Here is a 22,356-nt window from a genome sequence, read left to right as displayed (position 1 = left end):
GACGGTATGAGAATGACACATTTAATCTTTCAGGCATGTATAATATCTGTACAAGATAATGAGTTTATGTATTCGCACTGCTTTATCTCTATTACAGGGTAATATGTTTATTCCTCTTAACACAGTAAAATCAGTAGCAATCAGGAATTTGGCAGGGGAAAAAAAAAAATTACCATGCTTTATCGTAAATGACATTGAAATACTTTGAAATGGTGGCGTTATTCAAATACAAAAAAGACCACAGCAGTGTCCTAGATATCATCAGTGGAAAGTGTAATTGCAGTGTGTGTTAAGGAAACTCATTCTGCCTATAGCCTAGCCAGCTCAGGTAACAACCAGTGAAGCTGCAGGCACAGTGTGAGCTTGCCAAGGACCTGAGTTGTGTTCTCGCATTACCAGTTTGCATGGAGTGTGCCCTGCTAGGCTATCACTGGTGTTACCTGAGCTGGTGAGGTTAAAGCCCGGGCTGTAGTGTAGCCACACTGCCTGAACTCGGTACCTACAGACACTCGAGAAGGTGGCATTTCTCTGACAGCTGCATTCTGTGATGCACAGAGCCGGCAGCAAATGGTGCAAAACAGATCACTGCTGCAAGAAGCAGCTGTGCACTTAGACTGAGCACTCTTTAACCCACTTCTTGCTGCCTCCATTCACTGCAACCGTGTTTAAATAAGAATTTACCGATGTTTTACCATAGTGCCGTTAGGAGATGCTGCTTGCAAGGCATGGCTGCCGCCCAATGCTGACCACTGCACTCAACAGTTTTGCTGCCTGGCCATACTCCTACAGAGTCCACATTTTTGCAGTGCCACCAAGTGGCTGATTTCCTCATCAACATTTCTGCATTCTTATGATGATAGACGCAGAACAAATCATCTCACACGTGAGTGGCACCAAGCAGTGTTACACAAGCAAGCCGGGACACTACTCTTGGATTCATACTCTTGCATATGAGAGAATGAACGTGACAGATACACAGCAGGTGAGGAATGCATTTAAAAAGCAAGGTTAACCTTGACACAGCTGAAAAATCCTATAGTGTGCTTATAGTGTCAGGCAATATTCATGCCCTTACAGGACAAAGTTACCTCAGGAATTCCTCCTGCTGCTATGGTGGCAGTGCTCCAGTGTCACCTTCTTCTCTCTCACAGCACCCTGAGAACATCAGCGCTTTGCTGTCACTACATACAACCACAACAACCCCACCAACAGCGCTCCCTGAGGCAGCAAGCAGGCCCGAAGCACAACAAGCCGTGTAGATAGGCGTGTGCTGGCAGTACGAGCTTGGCATGGCCCCTCAATGCTTCACCGAGCTCCTGAGGGCACAGGCCCCCAACCCGGACTGCTGAAATAATGACAGAACGTACAAAACCCCTCGGCCCGCCGCCATCTTAGATCGCCTCCACTCCCAGAGATCGCCACCCCGCGCAGCTCGCCAGCCAATGAGCGGCAAGCAGAGGGTGGGGCAATGCTCAGCGCAGCCAGTGAGCATAAAGCACGGCGATGACGCTGACCAATAAACAGCTCACCTCGCGAGTTAGGCTCTGCCCATCAACCGTCCGTTAGGAGCGAGCCAATGAGAGCCCGCTGATTGGCCGGGGTTGGCCAATCAGAGGCGCCAGGTGAGATTTGAAAGCGAGTGGAGGCGGCAGCGCTGAGGGAAGCGGAGCGTCTGGCTAACAAGGTATGGCGGGGCTGGCAGTGCGGGAATGGGGTCGGGAGGGAGAACATGAGGCGGCCCTCAGGTTTCTTTGTATTAAAATCGAGTGGGGAGCTCTGTCTCTATTTACATTGCATTTGCCTTCTTCAAAGGATTACTTACTCGATAGCAGGTAGCTCGCTGTTGATGCTTATCCATGGCAGGAAGGACTTAAGGTAGGCCTATTGTACAATAGCTGGAGAAATATTTCCTTAAAATGGAAAATAGAATATCACAGTCCTTGTAATGTGTTAAAATGTTTGCCACAAGGCAAACACGGGTTTTTATAAGCTTGCCTGGATACCTCACAGCTATTCTATGGGTATGGTACCTTCCACAAGTTAAAAAGGCACGCATGCAGTCTGGATAGGCTGTTGTGTATATAGAGAACATATGAGGAGACTCAGACATTGGCAATTGGTCCTGCAGGTTGTCAGAGGCCTGAGGGTTCCCCGTGTGTAATAGCATGTGCTGTTTCAGGCAGCTCAGGCTGAAGCTTCGTGATCTCTGATCATAGTTTGGATCATTTGGTTGGCATCTCCCCACTCTGCCCCTCTATCCTTTGCCTGGTGGTTGCAGAGCCCCAAGCCTACGTTCTGCTACAGAGTAATTAAAGTGATAAGGAGAGAATCATGCAGATGTTCACAAAGCCTGGTACCTATCCTTGGGGCACTGGAACCCTTGAGTATCTTGCTAGCTGTCCCAATTCTGAGGAGGAATCAAATAAGGTGAGAGTCTGGAGGGATGGCTCTTGGAACCTGCAGGAGAGATTCACCTAATATTAGCTCGGAAGTGAGCAGCTGGGATCATACACAGACACTTATCTTTTAGTTGGAAGCTTTTAGCATTTAGTTAGGATAAACTTCTTGGCTGGGCCTCTCAAGTCTTATCGTCTTTACCACCACAACGTCCACAGAGGTTGGTTGTAGAGTCTTGATGGTAGCTGATGCTTTTAGGAATGGCTATCTTTTCGTGGACACAAAAATCCTGCTTGTTCTAGGAGGTGGGTAGTAGAGGTGGAGTTCTGCTGTTTTCTGAAGGACTTTCCATAACACCATAGGAGCTACTGACAAGATCAGCCCAAAGATGATTATTGGAGAAGCTCGTGGATTAACCTTCCTTAATTGCTTACCTGTAAATGGCCTCAAGTTGTGCCAAGGGGGGGGTTTAGATTGGATATCAGGAAAAACTTATTTACAGAAGGGTTGTTAAGCACTGGAATGGGCTCCTCAAGGAGGTGGTTGAGTCACCATCCCTGGATGTGTTTAAAAACCATTTGGATGTGGTGCTCAGGGACATGATATAGCAGAGGATTGTTAGTTAGGATGGTATGGTTGGGTCATGGTTGGACTCGATGATCTTTAAGGTCTTTTCCAACCTGAGTGATTCTGTGATTCTCAGTCGGGATAAGCATGACCTGTCAACTATGGTAGATTCCATCTGATCATTTGCAATCATTAGCTGGCATCTTTAATGAATTTCTGAAAGTTGGAACATAAAATGAAAGATGTTAACCATTGAAAGATATTAACACTGCCACGCTGCCAGCCCCAGAGCACAAACTCACCTTATATTCCTCTCCCCAGGAGGCCTGGAAACTCTCAAAAAAGGCATCAGTAGGAATCAGGGAATCGTGTTTTTTGCATTGCTGCAAGCACAGCATGTACAGACCAACTATTGCTTTCATCAGGTCTTCCTCAAGTTAACAAAGTAGGGAGAAATCCTGCTTGAAATAAATGCTATTGTGTTGCAGTTGCATCCTGGAAACTCAGTTAGGAAACACAGCCAAGTAAGCACTCTGATGCGTGACAGAAATGCCTTGACATCTGATAGGGTACAATCTAAATGCTTAGTGGCAATGTTGCTTCCAAGTATTGTCCTACAACCTTGTCGTTTACTTGCTTGTCTCCTTAACAAGAAAAACATCTGTGTTGAAAACAGGCTATCAGTCCCTGGCAATGACAAAGCCTGCCCTGCTAATTCTGTCTCAGAACTGTTGATTACTTGGCAAGCAAACTAGCCCCCTAAATACATAAAACAAATAATGAGGAGTCATTGCTGAAACTGTCATTTGTACACGTACCAGAGAAATCTGGATCTCGTGACATACAAACTGTAATAAAAAGGGCAGAACAAACCATGTCTCCTTCTTTCCTATCGTTACAATTTCTGTTCAGGATAATCAAGATGGCTGCGACCTCCCAGTTTGCCAGTCGGTACAAGAAGGATTTGAGTTCAGAAACCATCAGAGCCAAAGTTGCTCGCAGAAAATCCATGCTCCAAAAGGAGAACAGGCACAAGTTGTTTGAGAAGGGCAGACAGTTTGGATTGACAGATGTCAACGTTCAGGTGTCAAAAGCGAGGGGAATTTCTCAAGTAAGTGGGGCAAGTGAAACGTGCTCGCAAGAAAACAGCAATTTGATACAGAGTAAGTAAAGTATTGCTATACAACTTCTTAAACTGTTAAATGTAGTCCATGTTTTAAATTGAAGAGATGGTTTAAGGTTTAAAAACGAATGACTATCACTCGTTATAACTATCAAGAAAACAGACTTAATGCCATCCTTTATGACTCCAGAAGTATTTTTCAGTCTTTGCTTGATTTTGTCCACAGCAGCATCCAAAGGAGGGAATGCATTTTGCTATTAATATTCAGTAGGATGGCTTTGTTGTTCAATAGTGAATGACCTTGAACTATAATCTCATCTTCATGCTACTGCATCTGTCATATGCTTAAAGAATGGTTAGAAATTGGTGATACATCTTACAGTTTTATTTTGCATTTGCTCCTTTTGGCAATTTCTCCTTTCTCTGGGTAAATAAATCTTGCATGTACTGGATTCTGCCTGTATGGCTCTTCTGTGTGCTGATGGCTAAAGAATTAAGTAACTCTTTAAAGGTATTTACAGAGTTCTTTAGAAATGTCTCCACCTTCAGTATTTTGATGAGAAAAAATAATGGGTGCAGAAACTCAAATCGCCACAGAATCACATCAAACGCATAACTTGAGAAATTACTTTGATAAACTTTAACATTCAGTAGGCTTGTTTTGTTTTGTGCAGACACGTTGCTCAAGGTTTTGTTCTTTCATGGTTTATGTCACTTACTCTGAGCTTCCAGCAGACTTCAGTGTTTGGTGTCTACAGCTGCCCTAAGCTTCAGCTTTCAGTGGTAATTACACAACTGTAGAGTTGACTGTAACTCATCGGCCGCAGCCACACAGTCCATACAAGTATTTCAGTAGAGAAGCTGGTACAAAACAACTAATTAATAAACCAATGCCAAAGTGTTTACTTTAGTACCAGTAGCCTTGCTGGAATGGCCTGTACATTGTAAAATGGTATGAACTTGCAGCACTTTTAGGATGCAGATTTGAGGATGTGTATTTGCAAGCTGGAATTTACTACTGAATACACTGCCGAGAATTTAAGCTTTTAGCAAGCTGATAGATCTCATGTTTGTGTTATAAAGCTAAAATTGAGAAGTGTAGGCACACACTGCAGTCATTTTCTTGCTGACCTCGTGCTTTCATCCTGGATCTTGGAACACTGTTGTGCACTTTTCCAACTTTCTCAGTTTCTGACTTTTACTTGAATGAAAAATATCTTTGAAATGTATTGTGTCTACCTACATCTTTGCTTCAGAACAATCTACAGATGCAGCCACCAAGAGGATGAATGAGCGCAGGGAAATGCTTCAACGCTATAAGGAAGAGAAGGAACTCCGAAAACTAAAAGAGCAAAGAGAAAAAGCAAAAAAGGGTGTGTTTAAAGTTGGGTTATATAGACCTACTGCGTGTGGATTCCTTTCACTTGCACCTGAAGTTCCCACAACAGTAAAGCCAAAAGAAAAGGTAATAAGGGTAATGCTATATATCTAAATGAAGCTTATGTAGTATGTGACATTAAAATGTATGATTATGTAACCAATTTTATGCAAGTTATGTAAATATAGTATAAGTAATTCATAATTCTTGTTTCCTTGGGAATGTTTCCAGGCTGCTCCTGCTTTCTCTGAGAGGATTACTCGATCAAAGGCCAAGAACCAAACAGAAAAGGCTGCGATATCAACTGCATCTAAGTCCTCTACGGTTTGTTTCTTAGATGAACTTAAGTTGAATAAATTGGGAGAAAAAGATAGAAATCAGTTCTTTTTCTGCATTACATTGCAGCTTCAGAATGTTGAAGCCAGCAAATGGATTACTTGTTACACGCTGTATGTTTTTGCTCTCACAATGGGGAAGAACACTTGTTCTTAAAACTCAACCTAAAAATATTATTGTATGTTATGCCATCGTATTTAGCTTCCTATTTAAATATGTGTAATTGAGATACCCATCAGACCCCATAAGTTTGATTTCAGGAAGCCTGTAGTGATAGATTTGATGCACCAAACTGTTGAAATCCTATCTATTTTCCAGCTTGGCATCTTAATTTCATACAGATGAAATATTTAGCTTGGAGAATATCTCATCCCATGTTAACGTATGTAAGACCACCACTGCCAAATTTATTGTTTTCAGCAAGCTGGATATGAAGCTGTTTTATTTTGAGAGAGGATTTCCTATGCAAGAAGATCTTTGCCTTGTGTTTTTCACTTATTCTGGGTAATAAGCAAGTAGAACCAATGACTAGAAGTCCAAGATGTAGCAGTTGTGCAAATTTCCATTTAATGCTGCAGCCTTCAAGCCTTATAAATGAAGATGTATGTTGTTGAAAAGCAATTGCCGTAGCTATCATTCATGATTAATCTTTACTGCTCAAAGTTGGAAGCAATTCACTGTTGGCATGTTTTACTAGGAATCTCAGTGGGCTCGTGGTTTTATTTGTATTGAAAAGTAGGTTTTCTGAGGAATTTTCATCTGCAGTAATCTGTAAAAGAAGCTGTCATTTACATCTAGCAATCTTATGTAATTTGAATGCATTTGGAAGGTTTCCAATCATGGCTGTGTGAAGGAAGAACTGAGTTTAAAATGATATTTTTATTGTTTTTCTGAGAAGTGGCTTTTAGATCATATAACACATACCAAGATGCGATGGTAATTCCCATCTACTTTCCAAGTGAACTGGATAATTTTCTTCATTCTGTTAGATAAAATCTTAATTAGTTGGTATTTTAAAGTCTGAAATGAGCTTTTTTTAGTCATCCTTAACATCACTAATTTTTAAAGACCGTTTGTACTGAATTACCTGCCATTTGTTTTACTGGAGCCCAGGAGAAAAAGATGAGGAAAGAAGTGTTGTTGCTTCATTAAATGTGATATTCCTTTGTAGGTCTGTGCCAATGGGCATAATGTGCGCCCCACACAAGCAGGACATAAACAGATGAGTAAGGACAAAGTGGCTGAAAAGGGGAAAGGTAAGAGACTAGAATGATCCCATGTCTGGGTCTGAGAAGACTCTGCTGGTTATTCTTTTGAGCCAGTAGTTGTATCACTGGGGGAGTGAGGCAAGGAATGTGCTTAGGAAAGATCCCCAGTACGTACTGGGGTTTGGGGAGCAACAGAGTTTTTAGGATGACCATTGCTTGCAATTAGAACAAAGGCAACTGCTGGAAGACTATGGATCGTGTGACTCTAGATATTGTATATACTTGTACGTTCTGTAGATTGGGGGAGATGGAACATAGGATACTTAATGCACTTGTGGTTACTGATGATCACTGCAGGAAAGGGAGAAGAAGGTCAACAGGCAGAAGTGCATGGCTGCTAGTGATCTCACAGCTGGAGTGATATGGAGCTTCTTCTTTACCTCTAAGGGAAATAAGTTGCTGTGTTATAGATTAAATGACTTCATCTGGAGGAGACAACAGATAGCTGATATAAGTAAAATATGAATTTTGGTATTATAGGTATCCCAAGAAATAGCAAATTATATAAGCAGTATTTTGAGTGGAGTCTGAATCTGTGCAGCAGTTATGCTGTTACTGTTACATGAAACTTGTTACATAATGTAACATTGAAATAGGTTTGGAAAGATTAGTTTTCTGGTAGAGCATGTGAGCATGTAGCACAGGAAACAAGAGCCCGAACTTCTGATACACAGTGATGTAACCGAGGAAATGTGTGATTGTCTGCTTCAATAGATGACAAGTACAATCTGTTGTTTTCATATTTTAACACAGCTCCTTCTGTATCTGTCTAGCTGTTGCACTTCCAAAGTGAAGATTCCATACATTTCTTAAGAAAACAAAACAAAATTAAACAAAACCAACCCAAGCATGTCTGTTTAAGCTAGTAGAGAATGCATTTAATCATAATTTCTTCCCGGTAGCTCAATGATGTCAAGGCTTCAAGTTGTGAATGCTAAGTCATGTAGCATAGTTAACACGTGATATTCTGTAATTCAGAGTGAAGTTATTTTCACATCACCACATAATTAAGTCAGCAAGCAGCAGATGTCTATTGAAGTGAATTTCATTCATGCTTTCAGCGAATGCTGAACAGATTTCTCATCAGTGTTTGAATAACAATTAAAACATTAATTGAGATTAATCGCTAGACTTGGTAATGCTTTTGGGGAATGAAGAATCAGCATTATATGTACTTACACTTCCCTAACATTTTCATACTAGTGTTTATGTTTGGGTAAATCAAATGTTATGGTTATTTAACAAGCAATTTTTCCCTAACTTGTCAAACAGCAACTCTGTGGAAAGTCAAGCAGCATTTTAAAAGACAAATATTAACAATAACCAAGTGGGGCTACAGATATAGAAAGACAGAGCATGAAATAAAGAGCTGTTACATTTTTTTTGTGCATGTTAAATGCTATTGGTGGGAACAAAAAATGGCACTAAAAGACATGGATGAAAATGATTAAGATGGCAACACAGTGCATGAACTTGAGTCGTGTTTTATAAAAAAGTATTTCAGGTATCATTAAAATTAAAGGATACTTTAATGCAATTTAGTAAATTCACATTTTAGAATGCTATAAGATGATGACCAAGGCATCACTGGCTGTTACAGCGATGGTTGCTTAAGTTTCCAGCTAGCAGTTATTCCTCCAGAAAGCTTCATCTGAAAGACAGGATGATGTTGTCACTGTGATTGCAGGAACACTGAGGAGGGTTCCTTAAGCCTTGTACTTAGCATCTGTCACACTGATATGTTGGTCTTATCATGGTACTGGAAGCATTACTGTGCAATGAAGATGTTTTCTGTTAAGGTTCTGCAGAGTGTTGCCTTGATGCCAATGCTGAGCTGTGCTGTCTTAGTTCAGCATTCCTTGCACAGAAGCAATAAAACCACTCCTCCTCTTGATTCTGGTTGGTGGCCCTGCTTGTGGCAGGGGGTTGGAACTTGATCCTTCAGGTCCCTTCCAACCCCAACCTTTCTACGATTCTAACTAATGCAACTGATAGTTACTTGTGCAGTTTTCCCATTACTGTAAAACCAAAGCTTTTAATTGTACTACTTAAATGCATTTCCTGAGCAAGCTGTGAAATCTCTGAAATTAATGTTTTTTAGTGTTGCAGACTTCAGCCCAGACAGCCTCAAATGTAAGAATCACCAGAGCAGCTGCCTCTGCAGCTAGGCAAATGCCAAAAACAACTGCTGCTACTACTGGTAAGTGAGGCAGTAAGTATAGTCCTTGGGTAGCTGATATCTAAGAGTTTGATATGGTGTGCTGTAAAGAGGTGTCCTGGCTGATACCGTGTGTGTGTGTGAGTACTGGAAACAACTTGTCAGTTTGTACTGCTGTTAAGTTCATTGTCAATTGATGTATAGGGCAGCTTTGTCTTCAGAGATCTTGTTTATCTCAGACACTGGGTTCTAGAGATAAATATCAGCCTGTTTTGAACTGTCTTAGCATACTACATTCTGCTGTGTAGCTCTCTTTGGAATAGGTAGACTAGAGCAATCATGCTGAACTGTCATGTGAGAAAATGACCAAATACCTGTGGCTTAAAGTTTCACCTGAAACTCTGGAATATTTAAATAACAGTGTTGAAGCCAATATTGGACAGTTTGCTGTAAAATCCATCCATGTGAACTATCAATATCAATATAATAACTATAGATTGAAAGAACAAAACCTGGACTAGTGAAGATTTGCCAGTTTGGTGTACTTACTGCTTAAAGATTAATAAGACTCATTAAGAACAGGTATGTCTGAACAAGATGGGAGCCCATGTTCTCCAACTCAGGAATTTTTTTCTTCATGTTTGTTTACTCAAATAGGGGGATTAAATGGTTAATGAAAGGGGTATTTTTAGCAGTATGATCTTGGGTGTTCTCCAGAATGTTTTGCAATAACTCTTATGTATGACACTGGTTAACCCCTAGTTTGAAAGCACAGACTGTGATAGTATTGGTTTTGATCTACCTATAGAAGTCCTGTGCCATGCATAAAGTCACAATCTAAACTCATTTGACTTCAGTCTCTTCAGCCTTTAAGGAAACCAAGTGACTTTTTTAAGCACCTGACAATATGTAAAGGCTAATGGCTTAATGAATCTCTTTTTCCAGTGGTATATCTCCAAATAGACTATTAAATCCTAGGCTAGGTTTGCTTTTGAATAAACACTTGCAGTTAGGTATCTGCCTTTAGCTCCTTTCCATGCAAGCAGCAAAGCCATTTCTCCGTTTTCAACCACCAGGCTTTTACAGCAATCTTTTGAAAACATGGGTGAATGTTTTTTTAATCAGATGTGTTTTGACCTCCTAGAATATGTTTCTCTCTAGGTAACCTGTCACAGAGAAAGCCAGCAAATGCAGCAAAGCAGAAGAAAGCAGTCAAACCTGATGCCATAAAGGTAATCACTTTTGTTATCCCACTGAAAATGCAAACCAAACTTTACTGCTGCAGTGTAGAGCACTGTATTTGAATTCACTGCATCCTCCAATTCAGGTCCTAAATGATTCATGTATGCCTTTGTGCCCTGATAGTCCTGTGCAAGAAGCATCTGTTTACTTTCCTCTTCCCTACACTCCACTATTCCTTCTCACTTAGTGTTTCCCCCACGCCTTCCTTCTACAGTCCTATTTCAGCAACTGCAGCTGTGAACAAATACTGTCTCAAAGCTGGTTTATTTGTGTACAAACATTGGCAGGAGGTAAAAAGCACTTGTATCTTAGTTTAGGTAAGGACCTCTTCACAAGCAGGAGTTGCTTGATGCTGCCAGGTAGTAAGCCCATGCTGTAACCTTAGTCATATTGCCACAAGAAATCTGTTGAAATTTAAATTCAAAGCTTACATTCCAAGCAAGGGTAGCTAAAGTATAACAAGATATAACAAGATTTCCAGTGTCTTGAAGACACATCTTTTCTGAAGAAACAGTCTGAGATCTTTTGGCTGGTTTGAGCTAACAATATCTTGATGCAGGTATCTCAGAAATGTTCTGTATGATTGTCTAGTCACTCATCTCATAGGAATGTGAACTTTCTGCTCTTTCAACAGCATTTTGTGGTTCAAACTACACTTGTATTCTCCTTGACTTGGGCTGCATTCCTCAACTATCAGCTTATGTTAGTTTGTTCTTTAGCCTTTAAGTCAGGTTATGTGTATAAACTGTGATTATTCAACAAGCCTAGTAGGATTTGGAGCCAGTACGCTACTCAGCTCTTGGAGGAGCTTATCACCTTCAAGCATTTTCTTCTAAAAGTGAGAGAAGCATTTGCTGGTTTTTATTACTGCTGCACCAGGCCACATGTTTTGCTGCTCTAGCCCCTTCAGTGGGTTGTTACATTGCTCATAGTAAGTGCTACCCCCACTGTGAGAATGATTTGCAAGTGTCAAAAGCTAGTAGGACCTATGGGAAATCAAGACTTCTGTATATGTACGCTATTGCAGAAAGCAGATTGCCTGAAATTGTTCCCTTTTTTTTTGGCTTTCAAGCTGTCATCTTATAATTCCGCTAACGTCTATTAGGAAACACTTTCTGATTTGATAATATAATGCTTGCTTTGTTTGTGCAGATAGTTCCTCTTAAACATGAAGCGAATGAAAATGCTCCACTGGACCCAGTGATAAGTTCAGCATCACAACTTAAACAGGAACAGACGTCTGTGGAAAAGAACAGTTCTGCTCCAGGAAGACCCAGAACGCGCTCCTTTGCACCCCAGAATTTTGTGTTTCAGCCCTTAGAAGGACTAACAACCTACAAAGTTACACCCATGACTCCTTCTAGGGCAGATGCATTTTTGTCACCTGATGTCTTCTGGGATTTTTCCAAATCTCCATTGTAAGATTCTTAACTCTGATAACCAAAAATGCAAGTGAGCTTTTGTGATGCTACAGAAAAATGGGAGATTCCATGTGTAACGAGTTGTTGAAACACCTGATCACAGTTGCTGTTGTTGCTTGATCAAAAGTGGGCTTAATATAGTAAGGCAGACTATATAATCCATAATCCTGCCCCTGCTTTATCTATTTATCTATTTATCTATTTATCTATTTATCTATTTATCTATTTATCTATTTATCTATTTATCTATTTATCTATTTATCTATTTATCTATTTATCTATTTATCTATTTATCTATTTATCTATTTATCTATTTATCTATTTTAATAAGAATAGCTTATGTTGTCTGTCACTGAATCAAAGATAGTCTTCAGAATTTTGAAGTCTTGTATGTTTGGTCATATTTGAGGTCAGTTTCTCAACATTTCTTAATTCTTAAGCATTTCTTTTTTTCTATTTTTTTTCCCTCAGTAATACAGTTGAAAAATCCAGTGAAACTAAGGAGCCTAATTTAAAAAGTCAGATTTCGCCTTCTGATCAGGCCATTCAGGAACAGCAAATGACTACAGGTTTAAAGGGAGAAGGTATGAAGTTCACATATGGTTTGTCATTGTACCTTTTTTAGTTTTTCCAGATTCTGAGCAAATGCCTTTCATAATTTTTCAGCAAGTGAATCAGGTAAGGAGACTTCCATTCAGAGATCCAATGAAACAATTCCTGTATCTACAGAGATGGCGGTGACTGAAACAAAGTCAGATGATGTAAGAGAGCAAGAGCATGATGTGCCCTATTTCAGGTTTGTGTCTATTTGTTTCCCTTCATGGCTGTCTGTTCTGAGTCCTGATCATGAGTAACAGCTTGTAAACAGTAGCTTATAATGGTTGGTATCTGTCAATAGCAATTTTAGTGGTCATTCATTGCTGTCTTTCCTTTTGTATTGTTAGTGCAAGTAAAGAATATAAAATTCTGAAGGCTAATGCTACATCCTATGAACATAAAGCTTGAAAGTAATAGAAATAAATTTCATCACAGCTAAGCTTAACTGAAGCAATCTAATGGGTTCTGCTCGAAGACTGTGTAGCTTGTCTGAAAGCAAAAGGGTAATAATAATCAGCAGTTACAAATAGCGACAACAGTTGGAACATTCTCAAATTGTTTTTTTCATTATTTATTTTAAGAAACATTCTTCAGTCTGAGACAGACAGGCTGATGTCTCAGTGCCTGCAGTGGGATGGAAAATTTGAGCTGGACATTCCAGAGGATGGTAAGACTTGGGCTGTAATAGGCATATTTAATAACAGTGTGCTCTGTCTCCTAATATTGTATCTTAGTATAGTGTTTGAAGTGACAAGTGGACACTGAGCTGATAGTAGTTGACACTGAAGTGCCTATTACAATAGCTTTTTGTAAACATTAAGTGTGTTTAAATGCATTATCTTTAACAAATATATATTAAAGTGCTTTTTTATCTTAAAGATGCAATTGGTAGCAATTTTTTGTTTTATTTTTTTAAAGCAATGTTAGAAGATTTAAATGGAGAGATGGGCTGCAGGTAAACTGCATTGCAGGTCTGAACTTAGTTTCAACAGCAAGCAGATTCCAAACTCTTCAATTACTTATTTGCATCAGTTGTAGAATGATGGATTATTCCAATATGTTCTAATTTCTTCCCTGGTTTTCCTGTTACCATCAGCTAAAGATCTCATTCGCACAACAATTGGTCAGACAAGACTGCTCATAGCAGAAAGGTTTAAACAGTTTGAGGGTCTGGTGGATAACTGTGAATTTAAACGGGGTGAAAAGGAAACCACATGTACAGACTTGGATGGATTTTGGGATATGATTAATTTTCAGGTATGTATTTGCATGTTTGCCTACTATAATAAATACACGTGATGGAGGTATTTACAAGCAATGGGTTGAAATGTTCAGACTCAGATATTCTTTTCTCTGTTAAAAATATACATCCTTGTTTAACATGTTGTAACAGTGAGTAGTACCAGATGATATACTGTGGTTTTACAGTCCATGGACCAGTTAAGCCATCTTTTGTAGAACCAGTTAGTGGAAAAAGATGCTCTACTTCTGCTTACTCTAACTCTGAGGGCATTTCAGGTTTCTTCTGACTATCTGCTAGTTTACACAGAATCACAAAATTGTAGAGGTTGGAAGGGGGCCTCTAGGGATCATGGAGTCCAACCCCATTGCAAAGCAGGCTTTAGTTTGCTTTGGTGCTTAAAGCAAAAGTACTTAACAAATTCAAGTGTAGCTGTGTGTTTTATCTAACTTCCTGGAACAGTTTTTTTTAATGTGTGAATGCAGTAAATCTTGCAAATTAAAAGTTGGACTTTTCTGGAATTTCCAATAGATTGAAGATGTGAATAAGAAATTTGATAATCTGCAGAAGCTTCAAGATAACAAATGGCAACCTGTTGCTGTACCCGGCAAAGTTGTCAAGGTATGTATGTCTCCTAAAGCATTAAGGTACAACAGTGTATTGAGATCTTTAAAATGTGTAGGCTATTGGAGTAATGAATACTCTTCTTAAGTGCAAGTTCCTTCTAATGCCCTGCTGCTTATGTTGATGATGATGGAAAATTCCTCTCAAACCTCACCTTCTGTCCTTGCATCTTGCACACGTACTTAGAGTTGGTGCTTGTGATACTAGTAGGTCCCTTTTGTTGGGAAGATTAGAGCTAAGAATTAGCAATGGCTCATGGCGAGTGAGTTAAATTTGGAACATAAATTTACCCTTTGATTGTAAAACACTTTCTCAGAGCTACTAATTTTTAGTGTTGGTACTGATGTGTCACAGGAATTTAGAAGTGACTGATAGTTTTAAGCAGTGAGTGCTAAGTGATAGTGGTGACTTATTAAGGTAGGAGCATGGGTGGCACTAGGCTACTAATCCTCTAAGTATAAATAGATCTGACACTACCCCAAATGTGCTATCAATTATTGCACGGGCTTTAATGCCAAGTTATTTTATTGACATTTTGGCTTGGAATATAGAATCACAGAAGAGCCTGGGTTGAAAAGGACCACAATGATCATCTCGTTTCAGCCCCCTTGCTATGTACAGGGTTGCCAACCACCAGACCAGGCTGCCCAGAGCCGCACCTAGCGTGGCCTTGAATGCTTCCAGGGATGGGGCATCCACAGCCTCCTTGGGCAACCTGTTCCAGTGATAAACTTCCTCCTAATATCCAACCTAAGCCTCCCTGTCTCAGTTTAAATCCATTCCCCCTTGTCCTATCACTGTCCACCCTCACAAACAGTGATTCCCCCTCCTGTTTATACATTCCCTTCAAGTATTGAAAGGCCACAGTGAGGTCTCCCCAGAGCCTTCTCTTCTCCAAGCAATATGTTCCTAATCACTCAGCATTAAGAATCATATTCACATTGCCTAAACTCTATGCCATTCCTCAAGACTGCTCAGCAGATCATAAAAATGATCTGAAGATTGATGAGAAACACCAAATGTGGAACTGGAGGCAGTGTAGTCTTGCATCAACTGACCATAAACGTCTCAACTGTAGATATGGTACATGGCTCAAACCTTCCTAAAGGAAATAATGAATGCCAGGAGAGGCTTCACTGATTAACAAGTGTCTGCCCTTGAGTTACTTTATCTCCACGCCACTAGGAGTCCCTGCATCCCACTGTTTAAAAAAAATGTTAACTACAACAGTTAGAAAAAGTTCTAAGGAGAATTTATACCAAGTATTTCTGAGCTGCAAACTTGGTATGAGAAACTGACTTAAAACTGTCATTGCAAACGGACCGTAACAACTAAATGGCAGTCCAAGTCTGCCTGGAGATAAGCAGAGATCTTGTCTCTAGCAGACCTGCTGCTGTCTGTATCCAGCAGCCTCCTGGATGTCCATGTGCAGCTGTTAGTCTGAAGCTTTCATTTTCTTTCCATTTCAGAAAAAGACTGTTCCAAATGCAGTATGTAAACCAAAGCTGGGAGCAGCTGCAAAGACTGCTGCCCAAAACCGACTTGCTGCTGTAAAAGCAGCTATGAGGGATAAAATGAAGCGTGATGGAGCTGCTGATAGTGCATATCAGGTTGAGCAACCAGAAGTGGAAAAAGTGGTTTTTGAAGCAGGATTTTTCAGAATTGAAAGCCCTGTAAAAAGCTTTCCAGGTGGGTGAAGTTTAATCATTATCTCTCTGACCTGAAAATGCTGAAGAGATTTAAACCAAGCTCAGTGGAGACAGATTACTGTGTTTATACTGGATATAAGTCCAGTGCTAGGCACAATTAATGTTTCATCTAATGGTTTGTTATGTCAGGGAACCAAAGTAAATTGTTCTGCATGATTGCCATAATTGCTCAAATCAGTGTGATATGAAATCCCTACTTAGATACAGAGTTAAAAGCAGTTGGATCTTTTTTTTTCTTAGTGTACCCTTAGCAATGAGATTTTATTCTGGGCATTCCTAGGCTTAGCTGCCAACATGTTCAGAGTCAATGCAGGCTGATGGCCTTTATTTGTCAGATAGGAATTAGAATTACGGTGAACCGAATCTTGCACTACTGTCTTTGAGCTTGCAAATACAGCACATCTGTAATCAGAATTCCTGTTCAATGAGATTGTAGTGTATTCCAGTTTGCTTGGAAAGCTGCTGGAAGCTTTTCTTGAGCAGAAGCTCCAAATAAGGCTGTAATTTGGGCATTTATTGAATTGCAATCTGTGAAACTGGTGTTTTCAGTGATCCTTGTTTGAGAGCTGCTCTGCTTCTCCCCCTATTTCAAGTGCATAAGATGACTTGGAATTTCTAAAGATTTTCTCAACAAACGTTATAAAAATCAGTTAGGAATTTATCTTTCTTAATTCTATCAAAATTATCTGAGATACAGAATTTAATGACAACAGCTTCCATGATGTGGACGTAATGAGAACAGCAAGTCTCACTGTTTCAGGTTCTTTGTGAGGGAGTAGCAGTGCTAAATTACTTAGCTGGTGTTAAGGTAGCTTTGTAACTTATTCCAGTTTCTGCTTGTGGTGGATATAACAAATATTATATTTATATAAACCATGCAAGGAAAAGGAGAATATTATTAGCTAGAATCCTAACAATTTCATCTTCTGGAAACTGCTGCTGTGATCAAACATTAAATGCTCTTTTTCAGGTTCGCTTTCAAAGACGCCTCGCAGATCATCCCAGCAGACTTCTGGAAGTCTGACAACTCCAAGATCATCCAGAAGAGCTTTGCTGCAGAGCAGTTCTGTTCTTTATAACCCGGATACAAGTGCAAAAGAAACGGCACCGCTGCTCAAAGGCTGCCACCCAGCACAACCTTTGGAAATGCGCCCTTTTCCCACTGAAACGACTCTCCCTGGTGGTTTTCAAAGGTAACCACGTGAAGGCAGCATTTAATTTAACACTGTGCAAACATTTGTCGGGTTTTAATTGGAAGAATTAATATTGATGTCCATTAAGTGTTAGCCTTCTCTCAGTGTGGCAGGAATAAAAGTTGTGAAGTTATTCTGTCTTGTCTGTTCTTAAGGGAACTCAAGCAAATATTAAGAGCTTTGCCCAAATGTAGTTTCATTGCAGGGATAGGAGTTCTGGTTTTTTTGGTCCAGAAAATTTTATATAGCTGACTTGTGCCAAACCAGCAAACATAATTGGAGAGCTAATTTAAAGTCAGTTGTGCGTGTCACAGACTGTTAATTGAGAAGAATGAAAAGATTGCTGTTCCTCTTTCAGCATTTCCGCAGTAGCAGAAGGACACAGTCCTGTTGTTGGCACAGCAGAAGGGACTAGGGTAAGTCATGCTTAGTTCATGTGTGTCCTTTAAACATCTTTCTACTATAAGCTGAAAACAGTGACAGATATTCACGTCTTAAGTGGGTAGATATCTTGATTGATTATTTTTGTGCCCAGAAGTGTAATTGGATACTTCAAATCCACCTATTGCAGCAGCTCTCATTGCCTGAGGAAACCCAGTGCTGAGCTCAAAGCTTGTCCACTCACTCCCTTCTTACCCTGTCCCACTCAAGATAAGGGTGCCCAAACCTGATTTGCTGGTTTAGCAGTTGTTTTTATTAGCCCTGGATACTTGGATATCTGATCAAACATTCAAAATATCTTTAGTGTTCCTCAGAATGAGGCTTTTTCCTGTTCTGTAGGACACAGGTTGGGACTGCTGCAGTTTTCTTGCATTCTCTCTATTTTTGGAGCTACCTTTTGGAGCTCCTGTTGGCTCTGTTGTATGATGATGATCAATTGGCCAAGCACTGTTTCTTCAAGCCCATTTCTGGTGTGAATTTTAAAATGGATTTTGCATGTGGAGACCATGCCTGAAAGGAACAATATTATTTGGCTCTCTGGGTCTCTGTGTTGCCACATCAAACCATGAGGCTGTTAAACTGTTCAAAGGTACAGCAAGAGCATTGTTAGCAAAACAAGTATCAGAGTTCAGAACTGTGTCCTGATATGTCTGTGGGCTTGGTGACATACTAAAGCCATTAAAATCTAGAATATAACCTCCATAGTTCTGATGCTGCTGTGCTACTCAGTGAAGGCCAGTTCTTTGGAGCTAATCATCCTGTAGTTCCTGTCATTAAAAATGTAGGGTCTTAATTTTTTGTTACTTCTTGGATCCATATATTGCTTCAACAGTATTTATACACACATGTGCACACATACACACATTTGTATTTTAAAGCATGTTACTATTTGCTCTTATTCTTTTTACTGCTGTTTTTACAAGTCGCATGAGAAGTTACTTGGTGATGCTGCTATCTGGGGAATCTGGCAATCTTTAACATTTAGAATTGCTGGTAGTATTTTTCTGAGGTAGTCTCATAGGAGAACAACTTCAAAGTGCTTTTTGGCACTTTAAGTTCAAAATCCATTTGTGGAAGAATTTCTTTATATACTCTTTAAACGATAATCTCATTTATGAGGGTGCTTGGGAAACAGTTCACGAGAAATAAATCACGGTGTTAAGCTCACAGCTTTGCTTTTCCTGACCTTTGTACAAGCTGGAATTCAAAATCTCTCTCTTGAATTGCCAGTGAGACCTATAGGTGACATAAATGAATTGTGTTCAATGCAATACAAAAGTGCTGGTTTTCCCTTGGATGTCCTGGCCACCTTTTCTCCTTTGTGCTTGCTGCATCAAAGCTACCAAACTGCCTTTTACAACAGACAAAAGAGAAAAGGAAGCTTCCTGGTGTCGTACAAACTGCTTTATGTCCTTCTGATTGCACTGATGTTTTGCTTTTGGCTCTCTGGGAAGCAAACATAGCTGACATCTGAGCTCTATAGAGGGTTAGGAAGAGTTAAAATTCCTGTTTTTCAGGTGCTGGAAAATTGTAGCAGTGAATTAAAAGTAGCAGATGGCATGGAAGAGATGGAACTATCTGCTGCAGAGCAACAAGGACAAGATATCACCATGTGCAGTCCAGAGAAGGGTATGTACACTGGGTTCAGCTTAACTCAGTCTAGAGAACCAAAAATGCATCAGTTGGGTACGTATCTTCAAGCTGCTGCAGTTTGTGGTGTTGTTAGGTTCTTATGTTTATTCTACAGACATTATAGTCTTAGTACTATTCTTTGAAATCACTGCTATAGTAGCTTTGTTAGTCTATGCATGCTTGTAGCAAAACCTGTATTTGTTAGTATGACCTCCATGCTCTGCATGCAAGCAAACAGTTCCCCTCACTTTTCTATGTAGTTTCCCCGTGGTACATGAGGTAGGAAGCTGATAGAAGAGGCTTGCAGTAGAAATAGTTGCAGACTGTTCTGTTTTACTTCAGTAAATGCAGAAAACAATACTGGTTTTTCAGCCTTAGCAATATCAGATTGACCCTAAGAAGAAAATAATGAAACGTTCTTATTTTTCAGATGTTTTGTCTAGCGATTTGGCTTCCATTGACAAAAATCCTTTAGATACAGTAAGTTGACCCTTACATTTGTTTGGCTACAGTCTGCTTGTTACAATACCATTAACTTTGTCTGCAGAATCAATGTCTATGTGAAGTAAATTAAGCTCTGGAGGGTGATGTTATCAAACCAAAGCATACAACATTCTCTACTCAATGCAGGCCACGATTCCTATCTCCTTGTGGCTCACACTCATTCCTTGTTTCACACATCAGACAAATTGAGACTTGTAACAGAAGAATGACTGATCTCTTTAGGCTGATCATTGAAGTTACGTTTCTTGTGGTTTTCCTTGTAAAAATATTTACTAATGTGCTGAACCACCTGCCCTTTTGCTTCCACTTACTTGGACTTTTCCAGGTCTGTTCCATCCCATTTCTATAGTTGTATCTTCTGCAGGCAGAAGCAAGATCCAACAAGGAAAAACAGACACATAAAACTTCCAAATAGTTAAAAGAATTTGGTTGTACAGCTTGCATGGTCTCAAATATCCTCTTTAGGTTGTAGATTTCTTTAAGTAATGAGTGCCTTCAAAAAGGACCAGCTACTGGTTCCTTATTTCCTACCTGGAAATAAGTGTCCAGGGTTCCTTAGGGAAGTCCTGGAACTTGAAGTGGTAAATGACTTTTTCAAAGCAACACACACAGTTCCAAGTGCCGCCTAAAGACAAGTGACATTAGTATTTTTGCACCCACTAAACTGCTGTACATTTCAGGAAGGGTTTCAGATCTTCCTGGCAGATCTTTGCCTTGCATGTTCTGAAGCTGCAATGTGTCCATGGGGGGGGTTGCCATTAGCTTGTCTTGTGTGCCCATGCAGTGCTGTTTTGTAGAGCAGATAACTGCTGCCTTTGAGTGCTTAATTCCCACTGATTTCTCCCATAGCCCATGTTGGATGGTGAGCTTCCTTTCACTCCAGTCAAGAACAGCGTCCAGAAGTTTGCAGCAGCTGAAACATTCAGTGACCTGATCGTATTTTCTCCTCTTTCTCCCTCTGGGAAAAAGTGAATGAGTGGAAATGTAAAATGAGTAAATTATATTTAGTAAAAAAACAGAGGCTGTCTGGAATACCCCTGAACTGTGTTTTTCATGAGACCTGCAGTATTTTATAGTGGAACGTGTTAGAAAGCTTGGTAACATTCCTGTCCTGATCAGTAGTGCAGTCACTGTGCACTGTATATATTGCTGTGCAGTAGTAGTTCTGTTTGCTGGCTTTACCTCCTGTCAGGTATATCCAATATATCCAAGGTTTATATTCTGACTCCAACCTGAAATATTCTTATTTTTGTATGATTTCATGTATTTCTTGTCTCCTTTGAGTTGTAAAACTGTCCATCTTGAATCTTTTCTCTCTTGACCTTAAATACCTCATGACTTGTTTTTGTAAGTGATGGGGTAAGGTTTGTGTAACAGACGTGTTCCATTAGCTGTGCCTATCTCCAGGAGGGCCCCTCCAGGGGTGCCTGTTATCTGCCCCAAAGCACTGTTTTGTATTCAGTCAGTGCTGTGTGTGTGCTGTTGCTTCAGCTCCTGTACTCCGTGCATTAACTGCACCTAATCAGCAGATGGGATGAGGTTTGACTCTTTTCTTTCCTGTGGGGTTTTTCCTATTGCCTAACAACCACTTGCTTTGTAACAGAAGAAATTCAAGCAAGCATTTCAAAGTCTGATAACATCTGTTCCTTACGGTGTATTAAATAGGGATGGATTTTGGAAGATGCTCAGTGGTGAGCTGTGTCATTAAGTACCTTCAAGCTAAATCCCATTTTCTTTCCTTTTTCATCTGGAAGTCTCTTTAACCACTCTCCCTGAACATTTGGTTGTTAACCTCAGCCTCTTCTTGCATATTGCTCCTTATGCATTCTCTCCTCTGGACTAATATATTTATGTACAAAGAATGTGCCAGTTCGTGCTACTCAGACACGGAGTGTATTTGTAGTAGAGTACCTCCAGTTCTTAGAAATATAAGAAGTACCTGGTCAGGCTGCTTCTTGCAATGCTGGTCTTGGTGTGGTGTGTGTTCTTCCACTGGCCTTTAGTGTAAACTAAGGAAATGCAACACAAACCCTTCAGCAGAAGGGCATTGTCATTACATCCGAGGCTTCTTGTTAGAACTGCAGTCCAACTTGGAAGTTGTGCACTGATTACACTGAAATAAATAGAGGAAGCTGACCTGACCAATGTTACTGTGCTGGAATGAACTTCTGGTTTTACAGATAACTTCAGAAAGATAAAAGGCAACTCAGTAAAAGCTCTTCACAGAATCATAGACTGGCTTGGGTTGGAAGGGACCTCAAGGATCACGAAGCTCCAACCCCCCACCACAGGCAGGGCCACCAACCTCCACATTAATACCAGCCCAGGCTGCCCAGGGCCCCATCCAACCTGGCCTTGAACACCTGCAGGGATGGACGGGGCATCCACAGCCTCTCTGGGCAGCTGTTCCAGCACCTCACTGCTCTCACAGTAAAGAACTTCCCCCTGACATCCAACCTCAATCTTCCCTCCTTCAACTTCAATCCATTTCCCTTGTCCTGCTGTTATCAACCCTTTTGAAGAGTT

The 22,356-nt window shown here is 40.2% G+C and overlaps 1 protein-coding gene across 1 annotated transcript; it reads left to right on the top strand.

Annotated features, from left to right (window-relative positions):
* Positions 1 to 1,567: 1,567 nt before the first annotated feature.
* On the top strand, positions 1,568 to 21,961 carry DLGAP5 (DLG associated protein 5). Its single transcript, XM_072338357.1, has 19 exons — positions 1,568 to 1,684; positions 3,877 to 4,127; positions 5,344 to 5,552; positions 5,697 to 5,789; positions 6,973 to 7,057; positions 9,171 to 9,269; positions 10,389 to 10,459; positions 11,622 to 11,887; positions 12,362 to 12,474; positions 12,557 to 12,686; positions 13,069 to 13,154; positions 13,584 to 13,744; positions 14,259 to 14,348; positions 15,821 to 16,040; positions 17,031 to 17,253; positions 17,612 to 17,669; positions 19,212 to 19,323; positions 19,757 to 19,806; positions 20,680 to 21,961. Exons 2-19 carry the CDS (start codon positions 3,887 to 3,889, stop codon positions 20,800 to 20,802), a joined length of 2,430 nt encoding a protein of 809 aa, XP_072194458.1. The 5' UTR covers positions 1,568 to 1,684; positions 3,877 to 3,886; the 3' UTR covers positions 20,803 to 21,961.
* Positions 21,962 to 22,356: the final 395 nt, after the last annotated feature.

Source organism: Excalfactoria chinensis, chromosome 5 (assembly GCF_039878825.1).
Source record: "Excalfactoria chinensis isolate bCotChi1 chromosome 5, bCotChi1.hap2, whole genome shotgun sequence".
NCBI classification, from domain to species: domain Eukaryota; kingdom Metazoa; phylum Chordata; class Aves; order Galliformes; family Phasianidae; genus Excalfactoria; species Excalfactoria chinensis.
Note: the sequence above shows the minus strand (reverse complement) of the source record. Positions and strands in the feature narration are given on the sequence as shown.

Coding starts and splice junctions, on each gene's coding strand:
- DLGAP5 (XM_072338357.1), top strand. CDS start 3,887: ATGGCTGCGACCTCCCAGTTTGCCAGTCGGTACAAGAAGGATTTGAGT. Junction 7,058..9,170: donor AGTGGCTGAAAAGGGGAAAG/GTAAGAGACTAG, acceptor AATGTTTTTTAG/TGTTGCAGACTTCAGCCCAG. Junction 9,270..10,388: donor AACAACTGCTGCTACTACTG/GTAAGTGAGGCA, acceptor GTTTCTCTCTAG/GTAACCTGTCACAGAGAAAG.